Source organism: Semicossyphus pulcher, unplaced genomic scaffold (genome assembly GCF_022749685.1).
Source record: "Semicossyphus pulcher isolate SPU_LCO1_2020_fin unplaced genomic scaffold, fSemPul1.0.p SCAF_6, whole genome shotgun sequence".
NCBI lineage: Eukaryota > Metazoa > Chordata > Actinopteri > Labriformes > Labridae > Semicossyphus > Semicossyphus pulcher.
In genome coordinates this window covers 29,869,729-29,892,163 of record NW_027211737.1, presented here as the reverse complement: position 1 = coordinate 29,892,163, position 22,435 = coordinate 29,869,729, and the positions used below count along the sequence as shown (strand labels likewise).

General features: G+C 43.9%; 1 protein-coding gene across 1 annotated transcript in view; it reads left to right on the top strand.

Annotated features, from left to right (window-relative positions):
• Positions 1-22,435, top strand: part of LOC138609844 (protein unc-13 homolog B) — a 187,698-nt gene that overhangs the window by 141,383 nt on the left and 23,880 nt on the right. The window contains exons 21-30 of the mRNA XM_069682510.1: positions 4,083-4,151; positions 4,656-4,745; positions 4,972-5,112; positions 7,360-7,622; positions 7,792-7,877; positions 12,501-12,627; positions 13,073-13,169; positions 16,893-17,036; positions 20,736-20,813; positions 21,130-21,207. Coding sequence (XP_069538611.1) covers positions 4,083-4,151; positions 4,656-4,745; positions 4,972-5,112; positions 7,360-7,622; positions 7,792-7,877; positions 12,501-12,627; positions 13,073-13,169; positions 16,893-17,036; positions 20,736-20,813; positions 21,130-21,207 — 1,173 coding nt within the window. The remainder of the gene's footprint in view (positions 1-4,082; positions 4,152-4,655; positions 4,746-4,971; positions 5,113-7,359; positions 7,623-7,791; positions 7,878-12,500; positions 12,628-13,072; positions 13,170-16,892; positions 17,037-20,735; positions 20,814-21,129; positions 21,208-22,435) is intronic.

The window sequence follows — 22,435 nt, the reverse complement described above, 5'->3', positions numbered from 1 at the left end:
CACTTTTCACACCTCTGATGAACTGAAACATGAGCCAAATGTCTGAATGGTGTCACAGCAGCAGAGGACAGAGACCATCATGACCTCTGGGATTTGTATCAGTGCACTCGACCTGCGCAGAGTAACCTGCCCCTCAGTGTGCAGGGAGCAGGCAACAGGGGGACAGAGCCAATTACAATTATTAAAACTACCTTGGGTGACAGGTGTGTGTGTGGTCTGTGTGTGTGTGTGTGTGTGTGTGAGAGAGAGAGAGAGGGAGGATTAGGATGGCCTTGCTTTAGGGAAGGACAATGTGTTACTTTTTAAAGGTCACTCCTGATCTCCTCGCCTTGTCTGTGGCTTTTTAGGTCAGGTGTGTGTGTGTGTGTGTGTGTGTGTGTGTGTGTGTGTGTGTGTGTGCGTGTGTGTGTGTGTGTGTGTGGCTCTCACTTCCTCGTTGGGCTGTTCGACCTGGTTTAAAATTCAGGCTTTGTAAAAGTGCTGGCATATATTTGAGTTATTTGAGTTATCGGCAGCTGTTCTCGCCCTTACCCTTGCGTCACCAAACGCGGCTCCTGTAGCCTAGCAACAGGTAGCTAGCAGGCTAACTAGATATCATAACTAACATCACTTAACCTATTATTTTAAAGATAGTTTGTTTCGAGGCTCCTGTCGTATTTGTATCGCGGCGATTCAGTTGAGTTGAAACCAATGACTGTATATATAGATGGACGACGCGTCTCCATCTGCTCCCATTGTACGAAAGTGATGCCAAAATAGCCCCCGTGATAGGCGCTGACGTCATTTGGAGCCAGAGACTGCGCAGTAGAGATCGGCGTGTTTCACAGCAGAACAGCTTCTCTGTGTTGGTCTGAGGTTAACGTTCACAGGTATGGAAACAAAACATGCCTACATGTTTCAGCCATTCAGGCCTTCATCAGGGCGAGTAAGCCTACACAATGGTATTAAGCATATCAAGCAGTCACATGGTTTGTATGAACGAGTAGTCGTCACATGATCCCGGTAAAGTTACATAACAAACACATTTTCGCAGAGGAAATCAAACATCTTAAACATTTATGTAATGTTGAGACAGATAAACACAACACCAAAAAGTTTCTTTAGGTTCAAACTGTAACTGTTACAACCCAGTAAAGGTCTGGGGGTAAGGGAAGCAACATAACGTTGATGTACTGTACTGTACTGTTATGCACTTACAACAGTTTACAGAGCGAGTTAACCAAAACGAGAGGCACGAGGTGAGTCTGCGGAGTGGCTTTTGTAGATCCTCGGATGAGACGGACGGCTGTTGATTGGCAGAGCAGATGAGAAGAAGAGGGCGGAGCTGGAGAACACTGAAGGCAACTGAAAGTGGGCGGTCCAGAGGCGTGGCTTAGGGGGGAATCCTGCAGAGGAACAGGTGACGTCTGTGATGCAGATGACGTGACGAGATGGCACCACAAAAACAACAAAACAAACAGACCGAAACCCGAGGATCAAACAGTAACTCTCTGTGTTTGCCTGGGATCAGAAGTCTGCTTGCTGTAAATAATGCATCGACCTGGTGGCAGCAGTGACAGACTTTAGAAATAGTGAGTGTAGCTGAGGGTCTGCTCTGCTGTTGTAGCTCATATACAGGCTTCAGCATCAAACTGAGACTGCTTCATTAGCAGTTAAAAGCTCCTCACATGTACTGTGAGGTGATTGTTGTTTCAGTAAGCGTTTGGGGATTTCTCCCTCCCGCTCTTTTGTTTTCTCACTCGTCTCCTCGGTTTCTTAATTCTCACGAGTCACGAGCGATAATGAGCCGCGTCTCTGCTTTCCCTCCTGTAATTACAAACTGTGTGCATTCTTCCACACCATCCTGGGACGCACAAACAAAACACGAGTTAAAAGAGTCTTTCATGAGTCGATTAGAATTTGGCAGGTGTTTATTGGACTTTATGCCAGTTAATGTTCTGACTTTTATCCACAGTTAAAAACAAAGGGAAACCCTTTCTAATGCTAACGATGCACTAACTCATTGCTATGCGACCAGGACTGAATGCCTTCCGGTAAAAGATTGAGGTGTGACAGATTCCAAAGAGGCTTTTAGGCTGTTTTACAATCAAATTGGACCAATTAGAGATTCACTGTCGATACCTGTTAGATGTGTTTCTAGTTCTCACAAACTGGCGGGGAACTTTCAGGGAGGCTGGACGCCCTGCTTCTCTTTCTTCCTCCCCCTCGATCTCTCCGTCAGACTGAACTGGTTTTACCTCGTTAGTTTGTCAGCTGTGTCGTGACTTCCTCCACGCCAGAGTACTCTCTCTCTCTCTCTCTCTCACTCTGTTACTTCTTTGGCATGACATTAATATATTTGTGTATCCAGAACATATGAAGGAGAGTAGTGGATGAGTAAAGAGGAGAAGCAATGGGGATGCCGCTCCTGGCTGTAGCTCTGGTTGGCCGTCGATCATAGTGTGGATGGATCCCCGGCTCCTCCTGTCCATGTGTCTCCATCCTGCCTTCCAAATCACATACTTTTTCTTTTTACTACAGCACACACTGCGTCTGCTCTCACAAATAATGGACTTAGCATGCAGTATGCAAACACCCAGGACAAACAAGTTTGTCATAACACTGCTGATGGAAGTTAGACCCATTGCTCAAACCTCCGTCACCGTCTGCAGAGCTAAATATGCTGAAAAATGGCTGCCCAGAAGATACAAATCAGTCATGTTGCAGAGAAGGGGATTTTGGGTCAGAATAGTGGAAAAAACATCCTGGCTCGCAAAGGTCTACTGCACAATGCAACTGGATGTTGGGTTGGTTTTGCAACATGTATTTACTGAATGCTGGTTAGGACGTAACCTTTCTGTGTGCATGTTCTCCCCGTGCATGTGTGGTCTCCCTTCCGGTACTCCGGCTTCCTCCCACAGTCCAAAGACATGCTCGTCAGGTTAATTGGTGACTCTAAATTTCCATCCATCCATTCATTATACCACTTATCCTGTTCAGCATCGTGGGGGGCTGGAGCCTATGCCAGCTGTCATTGTGCGAGAGGCGGGGTTACACCTTGAACTGATTGCCAGTCACTTGCAGGGCTGACACGTAGAGACAGACAACCTTTCACGCTACCGGCAATTTAGAGTCACCGATGAACCTGCATGTGTTTGGACTGTGGGAGGAAGTACCTGGAGGGAGCCCACACCTGCACGGGGAGAACATACAAACTCCACACAGAAAGGCCCACTATGTCTGAACCGGGAACCTTCTAGCTGTGATGCTACAGCGCTAACCACTGCACCACCGTGCAGCCATGTTAAATGATCTATGTATAGTAATTTCCTGTATTTATTATCTTGTTTTTTAAGCAGTGACGTTGCCTAACATATTTATTGTACAGTAAAAAGCTAAAAGCTCATTTTCATCCATAATCTGGGGTGGAGGCTGCTGAAGATGCACAGGGTTACAGAGTGGATTCGTTGCACAAACTTGTAACCTGACGACCACAGCAAAATACTCTAAATAAATAACACATAACTGTTACTAAACTAGGGCTGCACAAGGGCTGCACGAGTTTGCATGTTCTCCCCGTGCATGTTCCCTCCAGGTACTCCGGCTTCCTCCCACAGTCTAAAGACATGCTCGTTGGGTTCATTGGTGACTCTAAAACTGCCCGTAGGCGTGAGTCTGAAAGTTGTCTGTCTCTGTGTGTCAGCCCTGTGACTGACTGCCGATCAGTCCAGGTGTAACCCCGCCTCTCGCCCAGTGACAGCTGGGATAGATGGGTGTTATTAATCTTCAGAGTAGGTCAGCTTATTTTTTTGTCTGCACCAAACTGTACTGATACTCCTGCAGTGTTTCTGTCTCTTTTTATCATCAGAAAGGATCATAAAGAGCTGAAATATTCTCTTGTAGCTGTAATATGTCCGACATGTGCAGAAGCATCAGGTCTTTATGTTGATATCTCTCTCAGATTTAACATGTCTTTGGTCTTCTAGTTCCTCTCCATGGCGCCATGCACACATATTCACCCAGACACATTAAACACACACAGATGGTTCATGTCTCAGTCTTTCACAAAGTGTCTTTTGCTTGTTCTCCTCTCCCTCCGACAGAGAGATCGTTTCGTGAAGCTCCTGGATCAGCTGCACAACTCCCTCCGCATCGACCTCTCCATGTACAGAGTGAGTCTTTCACGCACCACACACAGATGCATGGATCAATTCGGTCTGTAGCAGTGACATCTAAGTTTGTCCCCATTCACTCACAAGAAAAGGACACAGTGTGTAGGAATAAATGTGAATACAGGAACTCGGTGTGAACTCATCGTCTGTGCCAAACCCACAAATGTTGTCCTTAACAAATATTTACCACCTTCTGCTGTCGTTTGGCGTCTTCTTTCCTCCAATATGCTCTGGTTTTAAATATTCTCCCTCTGCTGCTCGATGCTGTTTGTTTTTCTCTTTATAAGTTGCTTCTGGGGTCACAGCGGGGTTTTCAGGATGATGTGCGTCTGTCTCTTTGCATTCATAACGACTGTTTGCTTGTAATCAGCCTTGCAAACATAAATTATAAGATGAGAATTGGAAGCTTGATGTGATGAGTTTTAGAAGGCAAAGATCCAAAACGGGAGTTAGATAGAAAGCAAACGGTTACCTAAGTTTATTTACAAGTGTGTTTTTCTGCAGAACAACTTCCCAGCCAGCAGCAAGCCCCGCCTCCATGACCTCAAGTCCACCGTGGATCTTCTCACCAGCATCACCTTCTTCAGGATGAAGGTAGAAACAATCAGTGATCTTCATGAACAGATATCATCACGTTCGAGCAAGCTTTGGTTGTCAGCAGCAACACAGTCAGAACACAGTCAGACGTGTGGAGAGGGAAACCTTTGCCCGTAATGCAATCTCAGAACCAATATGCTGGATGATGGATGTCTTATGAATGAATGCATGAGTGTTTTTGCATAAAGTTATATCTGACTCGTCGCTCCCTCTCCATCGTCAGGTCCTGGAGCTGCAGAGTCCTCCCCGCGCCGCTAACGTGGTGCGGGACTGCGTCAAAGCGTGTCTGAACTCCACCTACGAGTACATCTTCAACAACTGCCTGGAGCTCTTCAACCGCCAGTTCCAAACCGCCGCCCCTCCTGTGAGTGTCTCAACATACACATGACCCGCTTTGTTATTTATTCATGGACACTATGAGGCACGCTTCCTCTCACTGGTGGACTTATTAAACTGTTTTAACTGGCACTTTTATGTTTTCTCATCTATGGTATTTATGCAGTAACGCTATCGTATTACAAAATGTAAAGGGGTCAGTGTAAGGGAACAGATCGTAGCAGCAGTCGCACGTTGCAAATATAATACAGGGTGATACTCTATTTATAGAAGGTTATATTTCACCATTAGAGTTGTGCTTCATTCTCCACCATCTGTTTGTTCACAAAGCTTCTCTTCAGTTATGTCTCCCTACACACCTTCACCTCTGCTGTACCTGCACACAGCGGCTCCTTCTGTTTCTCCCTGTGCGTCTGCTCTGTTGTCCTTCATCATGAGCTGTACGTTTCACAGAAACGTTTTCACCCGCGACAACGTTTTCTCAGCAGCAGTGTAGCCGAGTGTGAAGGAGGCTCGTCGTTAAAGACGATGCGCGTCAAAACGGACACAACCAACGTGGTTATGAACGACACCGTAACTACACAGCAGCACTAAAAGCTTTTAACATAGAGGCATAAGAAGGTCCATGTTCAACATGTACGTACAAGAAGTCCTCTCGCTCTGTATGTGTGTTTCTCTGACGAGCATGTGTGGAGACGCTGCTCGCAACAGTTACAGGGGGTGCGCAGTGCGAGGCAGTGTTGAGACCAAGTCATCTTTGCTCAAGTCCCAAGTAAGTCTCAAGTCATTTGGTCCAAGTCTTAAGCAAGTCTCGAATCATTTTTTCTTGGGCAAGTCAAGTCACGTCACAGATTATGTCAAGTCATGTCAAGTCGAGTCCTTAGTTAAGGCGAGTCAAGTCACTTTTTCCACCCAAGATGCAGCTCTCTTACCTGTAGTATCCGCTCTTTCTAAAGAGGAAAGCAGCCCGTCTAATAATGATATTATTGGCCAATTTATATAACCTGATCAAAAAGTATGACAATGAATTGTATCTGTTTTATGTCGGCACAGACGCAGCCATGATGATGGTCTGCTCTGAGACCGTGTTGAGTAGTAACGAGTACGACTGATGAGGCTTCTCTTTGGGGGCTTTGATGTTGCGTGTTTGACTGACAGCCAGGCATCCAACTATGACAATCACATACTGGGGAGCTTTTTGAGTCGTCTAATCATGACTCCTAGTTTGCACTGCGAACATACTTGATAGTTAGACAGAAACTTTGAATTATATCATTTTATATTTAAGAGCTAACATTCACACGCAAATCATCCGAGTCATCATGCATCAAATCAAGTCGAGTCTCAAGTCATTTATTTTTTGTCAAGTCAGAAGTTATCAAAACAGTGACTCGAGTCGACTCGAGTCCAAGTCACCAGGTCTCAAGTCTACATCTGTGCTGCGAGGGGAGGATGTTCAGATGTTAATCAATCGTGGATGAAGATCTATCAAAGCGTGTGTTTATCCCGGTAATGACGGTATTTCAAAGTCTGTGTCCCGGCAGAACGTGACACCTGTGACGGTATGGAAACCAGTATACCGCCCACCCCTGGTATGAATTGATGGACCACTTATGCATGCAGTATACTGAGTACATGAAAAGTATGCTAATGTTACAGTTGGAGCTTTCACATGCTAAGATTCAAGATGCAGGGCTGCACTGCTTCTCTCTGACTCACTGCTTCTTACTCTGCACACTTCGATGCTGCACACAGCTCCAAACACATTCAGGATCCTTGAATGTTTGTGTGACACAAATCCTTTTATTTTAGAGGATTTAAATCAGACAAAAGCAGCATCTGAATGTCAGTTTCTGCTTCACCTCCTCTAATTTCTCACAATACTCTCCGTACCTTCAGACTTAATTAACTGATTCTCTGTCAGATGGAGAATTATCTCCAGAACAGTGAATGCTTTTAATCGTGCTCAGAAAGATTTATGTCTTCACGTGTCTGAACTCGTTAAACTACTCTGTGTTTACTATAAATTAACACAACTTTGCATTATAATGAGGAAATGCCTCTTTCAGCTCCATGGAGCGTAAAAAATAAAACGTCTTTGTACAGCAGAGGACTTTAGTTTACAGTTCAGATCACATCTTCTGCACTTATTTCATTACATGTGTTCTTTCTTTGCAGATTCTGATCTTGTTTCTGACACAGCGTCTCACTGGAACATGAACGCATCGTATCAAGATTCACAGTAAACTAATTTTGTCTCTTTTCCCTCGTGCAGCCTGAGCCGGAGAAGAAAAAGAAGACGAAGAAGAAGAAGAAGGAAAAAGTAGAAGGAGAAGAGGGGGAAGAAGGTGAAGAGGAAGAGGAGGAAGAAGACGAGGAAGAGGAGGAGGAGGAAGAAGAGGAGGAGAAGAAAGAGGAGAGCCAGCCGGAGGAGCAGGGCCCGAGCATCCAGAATCTGGACTTCTGGCCTAAACTGATCACGCTCATCGTGTCCATCATCGAGGAGGACAAGAACTCGTACACGCCCATCATCAACCAGTCAGTACTGACATTCACCCTGCCCCTTCAATGGGCGTATTATAGGTTTAATATGGGTCATAATAATTGTTCATATTAACACAGAGAAGAGCACACCAGTGGAGTAACTACTTCTTGTTCTGTTTGTCTGATCCCGACTCCTGAACTCTGACCTCCTCCGCCCATCTAGGTTTCCTCAGGAGCTCAATGTGGGCAAAGTCAGCGCTGAGGTCATGTGGATGCTGTTTGCTCAGGACATGAAATATGCACTGGAGGGTAAGGCTGTGTGTGTGTGTGTGTGTGTGTGTGTGTGTGTGCGCACACAGTGTGTGTCTTTGTGTGTGAGTCCCCTCTACCTTCACATTGATCTTTTTTTGTTCCCTCTCTCTCCTCTTTGCCATCGTCTCTTCCAGTTTTGCATAAAATCGATCACTACCGCTGGAACAACGGTGAGACTGTAGACATAATACATTCAGAGGAGTCAGTAGTTGGATAGAGACTGTTTTAGTCCGTTTATTTGTACAGTATAAAATATTAGATTCCTAGTGTCAAAGTCAAAGTCTGACAACCGACCTGGAAAAAAATGTTCTAATTATGGAGCCAAAAAAGTGAGTTTTGTTCCACCTTCTTTGGCAGCAGGTGCTAATGTAAAGCAGACTCTCCTGTAGGTCACCAAAAGTCTAATCTGTTTTAGATTTAGGAACGCAAACAGATTTTAGTGCAGGAAGTGTTCTGGTTTGTAGTATGTTTGTAGTCCAAGTAATATTGACCAATCACGTATCAGCAGGCTGTGGTGTATCCAGGAAAAACAGTCCATGAGGAGAGCAAAAGCAGGCGGAGCGTAATCTGCCATGATGACATCCAGACTCCCATCAGCGTGATCTGACGACGATTTAGCTTCTTATTAATCTCTATTAACAGACATCTGCATGCTAACAGCTAACAATCTGCTATAGATCAATAAAACTTGATGCTGTGTCACGAAAACCGTTCAGCGTTTAGATTTCCAGACTTCCTGGAATGCATCAGAAATTATTTATCCGCCCTCGGTTCAACAAACGTCTCATGTTAAAGCAGTTTTCTTCTCCTCCTGAGGACAGACCTGATCTAATCTAATCTGCATCATGATGTTGTTATTTCAGCAAACTGAAGACCCGTTAATTATAGTCAGTCACGAGAAAATCTGTTTCTGTTTGGGCTTCATCCCGCTGAAGTAAGCCAGAGTGCAGCCTCTGTGTAACTTACTGTTTACAGTGAACCTGAGACTCAGCACAAACAGGTGAACGGGCGCTCCTCCGGGGGATGGGATGAACCGAGAGATGACAGCGTTTATTTAGCAGACACATCTGGAGGGAGAATTTACCTTCACTTTGATCTGAACACACGGTCGCTTCTCGAGCTGCCCCTTTTTGCTAAATGCCTGCAAAATTCACTCCCAGAGGATGAATCGTCTTTAAATGACAGCTGATGGGTTCTGAGATTGGAAAAAATCTCAAAGAAAATTTTAAATTATACAAAAAAAAGTTGGAAAAATAATTATTAAATCAGTAAATTGGATTTTGTCCTGTTGCCAAATTTGCTGCCACAGGTAAACGCTGGTGTAGTCACTGTAATTTCAGGTCCTCGGAGTCATTTTGAAAGCATTTACAAAAGTTTATTTCACTGTAAGAAACGTTTCTGAAGGTTTGGGAGATGATTAATTTCCTCCGTAGCTCTCCACATTATACTGTAAGGTACTTTTTGAGCCTTCATCATCATCAGACGACTTTGACACTCGTTTGTCTCATTTGAAACCTGCTGAGCTGCTCGATCAAATTAGAATAGGAGTAGAAACAGTAAAAACTCCAGTACCCTGAAACACTGAGGCCTGTCAAACATAGCTGTAACACCTTTAGTTTGTTTCAGATGTAGTTGTAGTGAAAACCTGTAGAGATGCTGAGTTTTGTAGCTGACACTCTGTCCAAAAGTGTCTTTAAATTCCCTTTAAAGTCCTTCAGGAGATTTGTCTCTGTCTCGTCTGCCCTCCAGCTCTCCTTTTATTGTCCTCTAACATCGTTCTTTCGTTCTCTGAAGCCTTCCTCATCTCCAGCTTTGCTTTATCAAACATTCTTCTTCTTCTCTGAACTTTGGTTTCTTTGTAACTCTGTCACCATCTCAGCTCCCACCACTTTCCGCATCCGCAAAGTTGATTTCTACGCCGGTAAGACTTCTGTTTGTGTGTGTATGAGTGTGTATGTGAGTGTGTAGTCAGAAAGCAGAGATTCACAACCCTTTTTGCACCTTGGACTATAGAAGAGAGGGGATGTGATTGTTCTCCACACCCGATCAGAAGGCACACTGCAAAATAAAAACACTAAGAGGGGATTACACTGAAGGATTGTACGGCTTTTGCGTCTGCTAAACCTGTGCAAAGGGCACAAAAGACTCCGCCTCATTCTCCAAGCACACGCAGAGGGTTAATGCACCTCAAAGTGGGCTGCAGAGCAAACAGCATCTCTGTGCACTGCTGCCGTTTGCACGTATTTAAATGAGTCAGACATTCATGGCAAATTTGGCCCCTTTCTATGCAAATGATTATATTAATAATGTTAATACAATGTTAATAACTTATTGTCATTATCATTATAATCAGGAGACCAATCAGTCCGGGGCCGTTCGAGGCTCAACCCCCGGCACACAGGTACACTTTGTCCACATGTGGAGACGCATGACGGAATGATTACATGTGGACGAGCTGCGTTACAAAGAGTGAAACTAAAACGCCTGTCGAGTCTGGGCTTTACAATAAACTCTTAAAAGAGCTGCTCCCTCCTCTCCCTGCTCATCATCGATCTGTGCGTGGGGTTGAGCTCAGTGTGGAGCTCGCGTGGCGGAGAGTGGAGGTGCAGACAGCTCCTCTTCACAGTCAGACGCAAAACAAGAGCAAACTGCACGGAGCTGCACAACAGCAGGACGGGGGTTATTATATGGACAAGTTGCAGTTGCGCGCTCGCTCATGAAATGCAGCTGCGTTACTGACAGTGAAACTAGTAAACACCTGTCAAGTCAGCCGCCCCCTCCTCTCCCTGATCATCATCGATCTGTGGATGGAGCTGTGCAGCAGAGAGTGGAGGTGCAGACTGCTCTTCCTCACAATCAGACGCAAAACAAGAACACGGATCTGCAAAACGTTACGGGCGTGAAAATGATTGGTGCAATTTGTCAACAGATTTGGACCTTGAGATAGCGGGGGCAAATGATGCACAATTTATGGAGCTATCAGTGCCCGCAATTTCTTCTTAGTGAATCCCCCTCTAAGTGTTAAGAGTGGTTCTGTGTTGTATTGGTCTGAAGAAATTATTGTGTGGCGATACCAAACAGGAACAGTGCGACGGCAGCACAAAGTGACAGAAATAAAGTTTTTTTCTCTTGGTATGAGCCAAATCTACATATTGGAAAGAGTATTGCGAAGGAAAAAACGGTATTGAAACATCCGCACATCCTTAAAGAGGAGGAATGTTTTTGATTCTGAGACGCTGACTCTTCCATTCCTCGCCTCTGTTTGTCTGTTTGTTTGTTTGTTTGTTGGACGGATCCCATAATGTGAACCAGAAATGAAGGCAGACCTGCTCTCCAGGATTCGTCTCTTTCTCTCGTCCTTTATTTGTTTGTCGCTTCATGTGACACAGAAAACACTGATTGGACTTTGATGAAGCTCACAGAGAAGAATCTCACCTCTGTGTTTAAAACAAGTTCGTCCTCTGCAGCTGCGTCTTATTTATGAGACTCTCTGGAAGGTCCAAGGAGCGTTTTTAATATTGTTATTGTCCGCAACGAATTTCAGGATTTAGGGGGACACAGTCGAGAGGAATATCTTATCTAATAATTCCTGTAAAGTCCTGTGGTCAGATTTAGTGTTCAGTATCTCTAATCAGAGTTTAATGAAACAGAGGACGCATTCACACCTAAAGTCTGCCTGTTTGATCTGAGTTAAAGACCGAATTGTTCCAAAGTTGCATTTTGCCTCCAGTTTGGTTTGTGTTCACACAGCAGCTTTTACCCGCCGAACAAAAGTTATGATGCGCGAGGAAACTGCTCTCTGATTGGTCAGAAGTAAACGAAGAGGGAACAAGAAGAGAGAGACGCGCGGATGTTTTTTTTTACGTTTATCCGACATTATTCCACAGCTCGATCAGTTTTATTCTCCTTTAGTTTTCCACTGAACACTTTGAATACTGTCTCTGTGTGATCAGCCCACATTTCTATCAGAGCCCTCACCTCGTCGCTCCCCCACGTCTGTCCTCTACTTATGCTGCTGCTTGGCTGCGTGACGTCTCTGCAAGTGTCAGGATCCATAACAACCCACAATGCACTGTGTTTTGGTTTGCTTCCTATATTAGGTCCTTTAGTCCGATTATGTTCTCACCTGAATCGAACCGGACCATGGTTCATTTGGAAATGGGCCGAGTCCAGTCTTTTCTAGCGGACCATGGGGGGTCGGGGGGTTTGGTCCGCACCAGAGTTTGAGTGCGTGTTCACACCTGTCCAAACGAACCGGACTCTCAGAGTAAAGTCTGAAAGTCTGGACCGAGCTGTCAGGTGTGAAAGCACCCTAAGATGAAAGTAAAACCTAATTGATGTGAGTGAGTGTGTAGTAAAAATAAGACAAGATGATAAGATAAGATTCAGACAGAATGAAGAACATGAGACAGGAAAATGTGTAAGAAGAAAAATGTGTTGATGTGTGTCTGAGCACACAAGCTTTACCCCACAAAGATTTATGCACATTAACGATACAGTGTTAAAAGTGCTCCTCAGAAATGTGTAAGATAATGTGAGATAAATGTGGTGCATGTGTTCACTTCTGTGTGTGTGTGTGTGTGTGTGTGTGTGTGTGTGTGTGTGTGTGTGTTTTCACAGAGCATGAGAAGCACCGTCTGTGTAAGACTGCTGACTACATGAACCTGCACTTCAAGGTCAAGTGGCTTTACAACGAGTATGTGAAGGAGCTGCCCACATTCACGGACGCCGTGCCTGAGTACCCTGCGTAAGACACACACACACACACACACACACACACACACGCATACACGCTCATTATCTGTCTCACTCTCCCTGTTTCCTGCACACAAAAGAGAGCTCGTCTGATTGATCGTCCTGCCTTTCTTTGTTGGAATGACAGACACACTTCTGACACACCTTTGCAACAAGCTTTACAGGAGAGAAACATTTGAATCAATAAGAGAAAAAAGAAACGATTAAGAGAACAAAGAAAGATTCAATATAAGAAACAAATTAAAAACACAGACTAACACGAGAACAGGAGAACTAACTCAAAGATGTTTCTTATTCTGCAACAACACATCATTTCTTTGTCAAAGCAGAGACTAACAAGGGTCACGACCTTTCTCCTGTTTGGTGTTTCATCTCAAAGCTTCATCAAACAGAAAGTTAGTGACAGAGTTTTGTCTGTGTTATTTTGTTGTTTTCAGCTGGTTCCTGCAGTTCGTGCTGGCCTGGCTGGCGGAGAACGAGGAGGTGTCCATGGAGTTCATGCACGGAGCGCTGGAGAGAGACAAGAGAGAGGGGGTGAGTCAAAGAGACGAGGAGGAGGAGGAGGAGGAGGAGGGCAGAGGGAAAGACAGCCTCCACCTTTCAATGTGTGGTACTCAGATGTGCTTTTAGTTTACTTTAACGCTCAAACACTTTATTGGTTTTTAGTTTCACTGTTATGAAAAAGAAAAGTGAGTCAATAACTCAAAAAAAGGGAAAAATCAACTTTAAAAAAAGCTGTTTGCAACACAGATTGTTCAGTGTCCAAACAGAGTGTCGAACCGTCATGCTTGTAGCCAATCACTTGAGAGGCAACAAAGTGCATGAAACTATCAACAGTTGCTTCAGTGAGGTACGGCAGCATGTTAGGGCCATTGTGAAAAGGGAAGTGGACAAATTCTGAGATTAAAGTTGTAAATGTGCAAAGCAAACTAACCGATTGAGGCTGCGGTGCACATCAGCAGCTCCCGTGTTCTGCGAGGTAAAACTACTGTTTTTGTCAATGGAGTCTGGTGGCTTTGAAGAGAGCTGTATAACTGCTGCTTCTGGTTAAACAAAGGATCTTACTCTCTAACAAGAGGCATGTAAACACAGCGCCCAGGTTTGAAAATAACAACGTTTCATTTTGATGATAACTGGGAGCCGAGGGCTGCAGATCACACAATACGCTTCACGAAGCCATTCATGGCGTTAGTTGGAACACATTGTTCCAACTGTACAATCGTTCCCTGTCTTCCTTTTCAGTTCATTGCATAGGAAGCGTGTGTCAGGTAACCATGGCAACATGAGTTTATCATAAAAATCAGCGTGGCGGGAAAGTAACTTAGTAACTTTTACTTTTAAGTGAGCCACTTTTAATTTTACTCCAGTCATTTTTTTTAAACAAGTACTTCTACTTGAGTAGAATATTTCAGTACTCTTCACCAGCGTTGTGACCGAGTCATCTTTGCTCAAGTCTCAAACAAGCCTCGAGTCATTTTTTCTTGGGCAAGTCAAGTCAAGGCGAGTCCTTAGTGAAGGCAAGTCAAGTCCCGAGTCAGGTCACTTTTTTCCCACCCAAGATCCAGCACTCTTACCTGTAGTATCCGGTCTTTATAAAGAGGAAACACAAGGTGTTAGCAGCCCGTCTAATAATTATATTATTGGCCAATTTATATAACCTGTTCAAAAAGTATGACAGTGAATTGTATCTGTGTTATAATTATTGAAATTCAGTGAAATAAATGTAATCAAAGCAAAAACTAAATCTTATTTATTTAATATTCTCTCCTCATCACTTTTAAACAGCAGGACTACAACGTCAGACAAATACAGACGTGATAGTTTATATTATATAACAGCTAACATTCAAACTTATTGACACATGCAGGTCATCCGAGTCATCATGCCTCAAGTCAAGTCGAGTCTCAAGTCATCAAAACAGTGACTCGAGTCCAAGTCTCCAAGTCTCAAGTCCACGTCTCTGCTCTTTACATGTCTGATTTGTTTGTAGCATGAAACAGCGTGGAGAATAAGCCGAATAAGCTAGCAGCAGCTCCTGTTTGCAACACATCCTTCTGATACTAAAGAAAAGCAAAAAACATCATGATTTTTAAGGGATTCTGCAGTTATTTGAAATACCTATTATTATTATTATTTATTATAAATTATTATTGTAATTTCTAATCAGATTTATGGAAGCTAAAAATACACGAGTCATGCATTTCAACACTTTAGTTTCCGAGAAGGATTACACCACGAGTCAAACTACGACATTCTTCTAGCATGCATCTGCATCATGCGTCCATTTCACCTCACACAGAGTATCTGCCTCACGTGTCTTTCTGACAGATATATAGTGATTATAATAAACCTCCATATACATTTCAGTAGAGCTGAGCTGATTCTCCGCAGGCTGGTTCAACTACCGCAGTTTGACGGCTTTCTGTTTGTCTCAAACTTGCTTTTGTGTCACCAAATAATCTCTTCTTCCTGAAGCATCATCCGTCTCACCATCACGAAAACATTTTCTCTCTGAAGTTTCAGTTTATTTCCTGTGGGCGGAGAGGTCGCCTCCCCAGACGGCAGAATTAAATTTAGGCAAACAGAAACAATTTACAGGCTTCAATTAGCGGAGATGAGACATCAAGCTATTATGACCGCTGTACAAACTGTGAGACTCGGGTCAGCGTGCTCACAACAAGGAGGAAACTGGAGAGGGATATGAGAGGTAATGGAAGGTGACTCACGTCGCCCGGATATCAGGACACAAATTGAAAAGATAATAAATAAACATCACATTACAATTTCAGCGCTGATTTTAACGTCAAATCTAGCATCAAATAACAGCGACTTTCTGAACATCAGATGCACCGTGAAGCCACATTATTTGTTGATTACACTGTGCAGCCAAAGTAAGACAGCGTGCTGTTAAGAAGAAGAATATCTTCCTACAACCGGCTGACACCCACAGCAGAGTGAGAAACAGCTCCAGCACCGTGACCTTTTGTTCAGAGTGTGTGAAGGATGCTTCCACTCATTCAGGTCTAACAGGGTTTACTTTAGTCCAGCCGGTCACAGATAAACACAGTGATGGACAAGTGTTGTCTCTGCACCTCCTGCTGCTGCAGACGCTGCACTCTGTCTCCGGGAAGCTCTCTCGTTCCTCCTGGAGTTTTTTGAGAGCAGAATTCAATCTGCTGAAAAAGATTCTCGGGTCAGGGCTGGTAATGAACACTTCGACTTTGAGAGGGTCACGCTGAGGAGCACCAAATGTTTTGATTGGTCGTTAAAGAACTTAAAAAGCTGGTCAGTGAGAGCGCTTTTAGACCAGCAGTGGCTGAATAAAAATTTGTTTTAAAGATTACAATTATTTTGCCTTTATTGGACAGAGAAAGCTGCAGAGAGACAGGAAATGCTTGGTACATGCAGCAAAGGACAGAGAGCAGACGATCTGGCTGTGCAGTGCATGATGGATATGCCAGTGTTATTTGCCAAACAGTGCGGGGTATCTGAGTATCCAAACTACACTCGACACTTTCAGTTTCCTACCTCACATATTTTTAGGTACCATTCAGCAGAAAGATGAGAGAGTTTGTGACAAGGCCGACATTCTTTAAAAACACTCAAAAACCAAACGGTTCCTGCAGTGTCGCCTCCGTCCAGATGCGTCCTTATGTTTCCCTACATTATTTAGAACGAGCTTTATTGGCTGATTTGTAGGACTTCTTCTACCTCTTAAGTAGCCTGATGGAACAACTCTTTTAACGTATGGGAGTCCATTAGAGACAGATTTTATAGAGGAAGTGCTTATCGGCCCCCGCTGCCTCCTAAAGGACTCGCTATGGGTCCTTATACTGCAGGTTTCTGTGAGTAAGAGAGATGGACAGGATTCGACCGGACTCAGACTCACTGGGGAAATATGTGGCAGGCTTCTCTTACTACCTCACCAACCCTCTGGGCACCATTTACATTTCCATCGGAGCCATTCAGCTGATGAATTTATCTTCAGGAGCGTATGATTAGTGCAACAGCTCAATAAGCCCACAGCTCCCAGTCCAGGAGCAACAGTTCCAGTGAATGATAATGATTGTACTGGTCAGAGCGGCCTGAAATCTGTGGAGTAATTACACAGGAAAGAAGCTTCAGATACTAGGAAAGGAAAGAAGAATGGTTGGAGTTATTATTTGATGAGAGGAAAATAAAGAAAGAGGGGACGAGTGAGTCAGCGAGGAGCAGCAGGAGTTTCTGTAATCTGTCCTCTCGTCTCTCCGCCCGCAGTTCCAGCAGACGTCCGAGCACGCTCTGTTCTCCAGCTCGGTGGTCGACATCTTCACGCAGCTCAACCAGAGCTTTGAGATCATCAAGAAGCTGGACTGCCCCGACCCCGCCGTGGTGGCTCAATACAACAGACGCTTCGCCAAGGTGAGATGTTAAACACAGCAGTTATTTGTCTTTGTGCGGCTGATCAGACACAGGTCTTGTATCTCTCTGTTTAAACTTGTTTTAAAAAGGTCCTCAACACTAACCTCCTGAATCAAACACCTTTTTTTTCTGGAGCTGGTGATGGAAAAAGCAAAGGAGTGAGACATCTTGCTCTGCTTTCATCTCTGTTGAGAGTTGCACATACACCGTAGAGGCCAGGCTGGACGTACAAGTCTAGTAGCTAGCAGGTTGCTGGCCTTGGCGTCAACGGTGTCTCACTGATGCTTCTCCTGATTGTTGTTCTTCAAACGTGGAGACCAACAGCATTCAGGTGCGACTGTTTTCTGCGTGCCGCCACAGCGACCAGTAAATGTGACGTGTGGCGTTTGAGTGAAGGAAAAAAAACTGCAGACAACTAGATAAACAATTAATGTATACAGGCTTCTAACTGAGGCTGGCGTTTAATTTGTGAAACTTTCAGCCACACCCGGCGAGTAGAAGGGAGTCTGCGTTCATTGGGATCGCCGTTTATTTGAAGTTTTACGGTACGCCGATATAACCAAGTAAATATCAGCACAAGCATATATCAGTCGGGCTCTGATTAGAAGGAAGGTCTTCAAGAGATGTCAGCCATTTATTAAATCATAACTCCTGGCATACAAAGAGAGTTTATTGTCCATCATTGCACCTGTAGGACAAATGTGTTGCTGCTTAAAAATGCCGTGTTTCTCAGACCTCCTCTTCTTCTTGGACGAGGCAAAGACGTGTTTTTGCCTGGTGCAGCTTCAAATCGTGACTCATCTCAGGAGCTTTTCTTACACAACTCTTTGTTTATGCGACTCCTGAATCTTTTTAGTCTTTGAAATATCGACTGATGCGTTCCAGGTATTTGTTGGCTAAATGTATACCGTGTAGGTTTTTGTTATTGAGCCTTTGATGTCATATTTTTCCTTCAAATTAAATTTAATGCAGCTGCTTTTCGGTGAAGCCATTAAACCGAACAAACCTTCCTCTGCAGGAGAGATGTGTGTGTGTGTGTGTGTGTGTGTGTGTGTGTGTGTGTGTGTGTGTGTGTGTGTGGTGTGATGGCTCAATCGATATGGGCCTCATTAGATAAAGAATGGCTAATGTAAGCCATCACTCCTCTCTGTCCTCCTCTCCGTCCCCGGGCCTTCGCTGCGCTGCGCTCCTGTCGCTCTCTCTACCTTTTCATCTCCGCCCTGACGGAGCTGCACTTTGTGTTTCATCTTTTCTTTGTTCTCTTGCTCCTCTGTGAATTCTCCATCTTTGCTTTTATTTGTCTTCAGATGTTTTTCCATGTTTTTACCTGCCTTTATTCCTACCTGTCCCCTGATCTTGTACCGTTTTTTCCTCTTTGTCAGCCTCCAGGTCCTTCTTCCTTCCCTCTCTTATCTTCTTGTTTGAGGCGCAGAGTGTAATAACTACTCCAGCTATCAGACATTCAAATATTCTTTTATATCTTGTTACAAATGCACATAACTTTGCACAGTTTTTATATTTTATTAAATAAACCTTATTTCTATTTTTATTTCTGTTTTTGTTCTGACTCCCTCGCTCTCTGTCCTTTATATTAACGCTATTATTTAAATGTGGGATCCTTGAAGTGCTTCTGATTCTCGTTCTGAAAGACAAAGACAGCTGCAGAAAGGAGTGAAAACAGAGTCACATAACAAACCACACTGAGTGATGCAGGCGGCAACCAGGCCACATATTTAATGCATGAGTCTAAACGCAGCGTCTGGCTGACTCAGCAGAAACACGCTGTGAGGTAACGGGCAGAGTTTCTGTCATTTCCTGTCCCCTCTTCACCATCACAGCCGATTAATTAACCCGCTGATTGAATTTAAAGCCCCCTGTGGAGTATTTATTGTAAACAAAGCTGACATTCATTGTTTGACACCCCGAGGCGTTATCAAGACCCAACGGGATTTTCTACTTCATTAAACGTTTGAAAATATTTCATCCTGGAATAATGTTCCTGCCCTGCAGTCAATCCCGGTCCTGCCAGCAGCCTGTCAATACTGCAGATATTATCAGGCTTAGGGATGTTATGTAGGTCTCGTTTATTCAGTTCACTGCATAAGAGAAGTTTTCTAATCACCTGATTAGACACGCAGGTAAACTGTAATTAGCAACAGCAGAGAGTTACAGGATTTCCTGAATCAAGGTCTTTAAAATGCAAGCTTAACACCCATCGTTTGACGTTTACGTGCATCCTTCTGTGCCCCACAGAGCTGCCTGTGGTCGAAAGACTTCACTGACGTGCCTTTAAAATCTTCATAGAGGAGGAGGACTGTCCTGTGTGGTTGGGTTGCAGACTTGGATTTGGACAGCTAAAAAAGAAACGATAAAAGAATGATGCTCTTGACTTCTCTAAAGCTGTAGCTACATTAAACACGTAACGAATGCTGGCCTCAAGCGAAGTCCAGGAAACACAGCAGAAGAGAAAATACTTTATTGTCTTCTTTGTGCTTGCAAAAGGCATACATTTGTCTTTGACCTGCATGTGCAAATATATGTCATATAAAACACAGGGTAACACATTTACACGAGGTGGCACATTTAACACCATTCACAACACTTAAAGACCCCCCCCAGTGTTTAACCTTACAAACACCCCGTGTGGTGTTCATCATGTGCTACAAGACATATCAGGGACAACATCAGCAGTCATCTCCATGTCTGCTTTTAAACTGCAGTGTACCAAGGACAGGCTGAACAACACGTTTTCAGATTGGCAGGTTTGTGATGTCACAAACCTAAGGAGCCAATCCCGTTAATGGACGGCGTGACGCTATGTGTATTATTATGTGCAACCTATGGCAACCACTTTGGCGATGCGTGAGCCAGCTGTAACCATCATCGAGATGTTAGCAAACTACTGACTGCTAACGTTAACGTTACTACTACTAATTTCTACATTTCAAGCTCGCTAAGTTTCAACAAGTTGCCACTTAACGACGGCAGAGACGTGTTTAGTTTGGCTGTAATTTTATGAAAGGAGAAAAGTAGCACATAGTGGGCGGGGCCTATGCAGATTCAGGAGTTTTTTTTTTTTTATCTCAGTGGGAATATTCCTGGTAAAATAAAGGTTAAATCTCATATATCAATCTCTCATTTCTGCTATTATCAAAGACACAGGTGACGGGAAACAATATGTGATAAAAGAACCTCTCAAAACCAAAGTTACCTGAATAATTTCCTGTGTCCCTGTACTTTCATTTTTAAAAGACTTCTATAAATAAGTACGGCCCACACCTCATGTAAAACGTTTAAATAGAGAGGATCTCTGCAGACACACGTACCACTTACGCTCTGCTCTCTCGCCTGTTGTTGCCTGATCCCTTGACTATAACGGGGGCGTAATGTTGCAGGAGTCGCTCCCTGAAAGGTCTGAATATGATCAATGATTCATTTGATCCTTCAAACAAGACCATTCGAATCACAAGAGTCAGACATGCCCCTCACATATAAGGCCTGTGCATTTAACAGGAAAATCATCATTTGAATGTCCTTTAATTGTAATCTGCACATGAAGACCTAACCTGGACCCAAAGGACTTCAGACATCACTAAAGACTCTCTCTCTCTCTCCACTCTAAGTTAAAGGAGTAAGTAGCAGAGTTCAGAAGTTCCCGGAGTAAACACGTCCTTCTTGTGTGTTATCTTGTTTCCTCAGACGATCACCAAAGTGCTGCTGCAGTACTGTGCCCTGCTGGCCAAGAGCTTCCCCTCCTACTGCGAGAAGGAGAAGATAGTGAGTACTGCTGCTGCTGCGTCGTCTCCTCTCTGATAGCAAACCAGCTCACTCTGATTCACAGAGAGACCCAGCACTTTGAGCTCCCTGTGTGGAGCAGATTAATATTTCAGCTGCCTCTTGCCCACTTGTGTAACGCTTCAACTGCTGTCTCTGTTGTTTTCTCCGTGTTTGATTCTTTTATCTTCCTGTCATCGCTTCTTTCTCTTCTCTTTCACTCATGTGCCCTCTCTTTGACTTTCTTATTCACTTCCTGTGTCCCTCTCTCACTCTGTTTTTCCTCTCCACGTGCACCTCCTCGTCTCTCCTCCTCCAGCCCTGTGTGCTGATGAACAACGTCCAGCAGATGAGGGTCCTGTTGGAGAAGATGTTTGAGTCGATGGGAGCCAAAATGGTGAGCGTAACAGATAAACACACGCACGCACACACTCTTCCTGCTCCGTTGGATTGCAATCGTCTGCTGCAGAGACCTGCGAGTCTGAAGTGTTTCTTTTCGTCCTGCAGATTGAAGGTCAAAAAAGGTGAAATGAAAACTTGCTGTGTTTGAAGGTGTTTGTATTCGACGCCTAAACTACAAGCTTTCTCTGTGATATGCTTTTTTAAAGGTGCTTAAGCACGGCTTTCGTGATCAAATCTGTGGCACAAAGCTGAATGTCAAACTCGGTCGACTCTGTTCGAACTGTTTTCAAGCATCAACAGTTAAAAAAAACATCAATTTAGAGTCTAAACTTGTCGTGCAAGTTGAAGGTTGTCTCAGCCTCAGTGATGGTCTGTAGAAAATCGAACCAGTGGTGGCGACGCAGTGTAGCGTTGCTGCATTTAGAACAGAGAGAAGAAAGCTAATCTGCGACACATTTGACCCTGAGGAGATAAAAAAACATTGCATGAATCTGTTGTTATAAAGATTTCATTCTAGCTAGTGCTGCTGCAGAGAACAGGAAGGTCAAAGGTTAAAGTAATATTGAAGATTTTCATTTAAATAAATGTTTGTTAAGTCACTATCTACCGCAGAATGAGGTGACTGAGCCTATGGCCCACTGATGAAAGCCTTTGTATGCAGTATTACAGACTGGGTGTAACGGTGCCCAGTTAGTGACGCGTTTCCATCAGCCAGCAGTGGTTGGTCTGCCAGAGAGGGTAGGCGGAGCTAAGCGGCTGCTTTTCCGCTCTCTGCAAGTATTGCGAGTAAACAGTAATCTACTATGGCTGAACAAACAAAGAAAAGATGGATGACTACAGATACAACTTCAACAAGAAGTGAAAATCCAAAGAAAAAGAAACAAACTCGACGCTCAGATGAAGCAAAGCCGTGGACGTCACACATGCAGCACTGTCTGGATATCTGGGAAGTGTGCTCCTGTAATTACCGTTTCTACTGTTATCGCCACAGGTGCCGCCAAAGAGAACTGAGATCTTTGAGATTACAACTTTAAATCAGAAAAAAATTTGCAAACGGGGGAAAAAGTTTCTTCTCCAGAAGAGGGAGTTTTAAAAATGTCTGCCAACAAAAAAACCAGAGCCTTGGGCTGTTTGTTTCATTCAGCTGCTGTAAATAATTAAATTCATGAAAGGTCGTACACTTTATTATGAGTGCTGACGTCTTTGTGCTTACAGGGACTTTT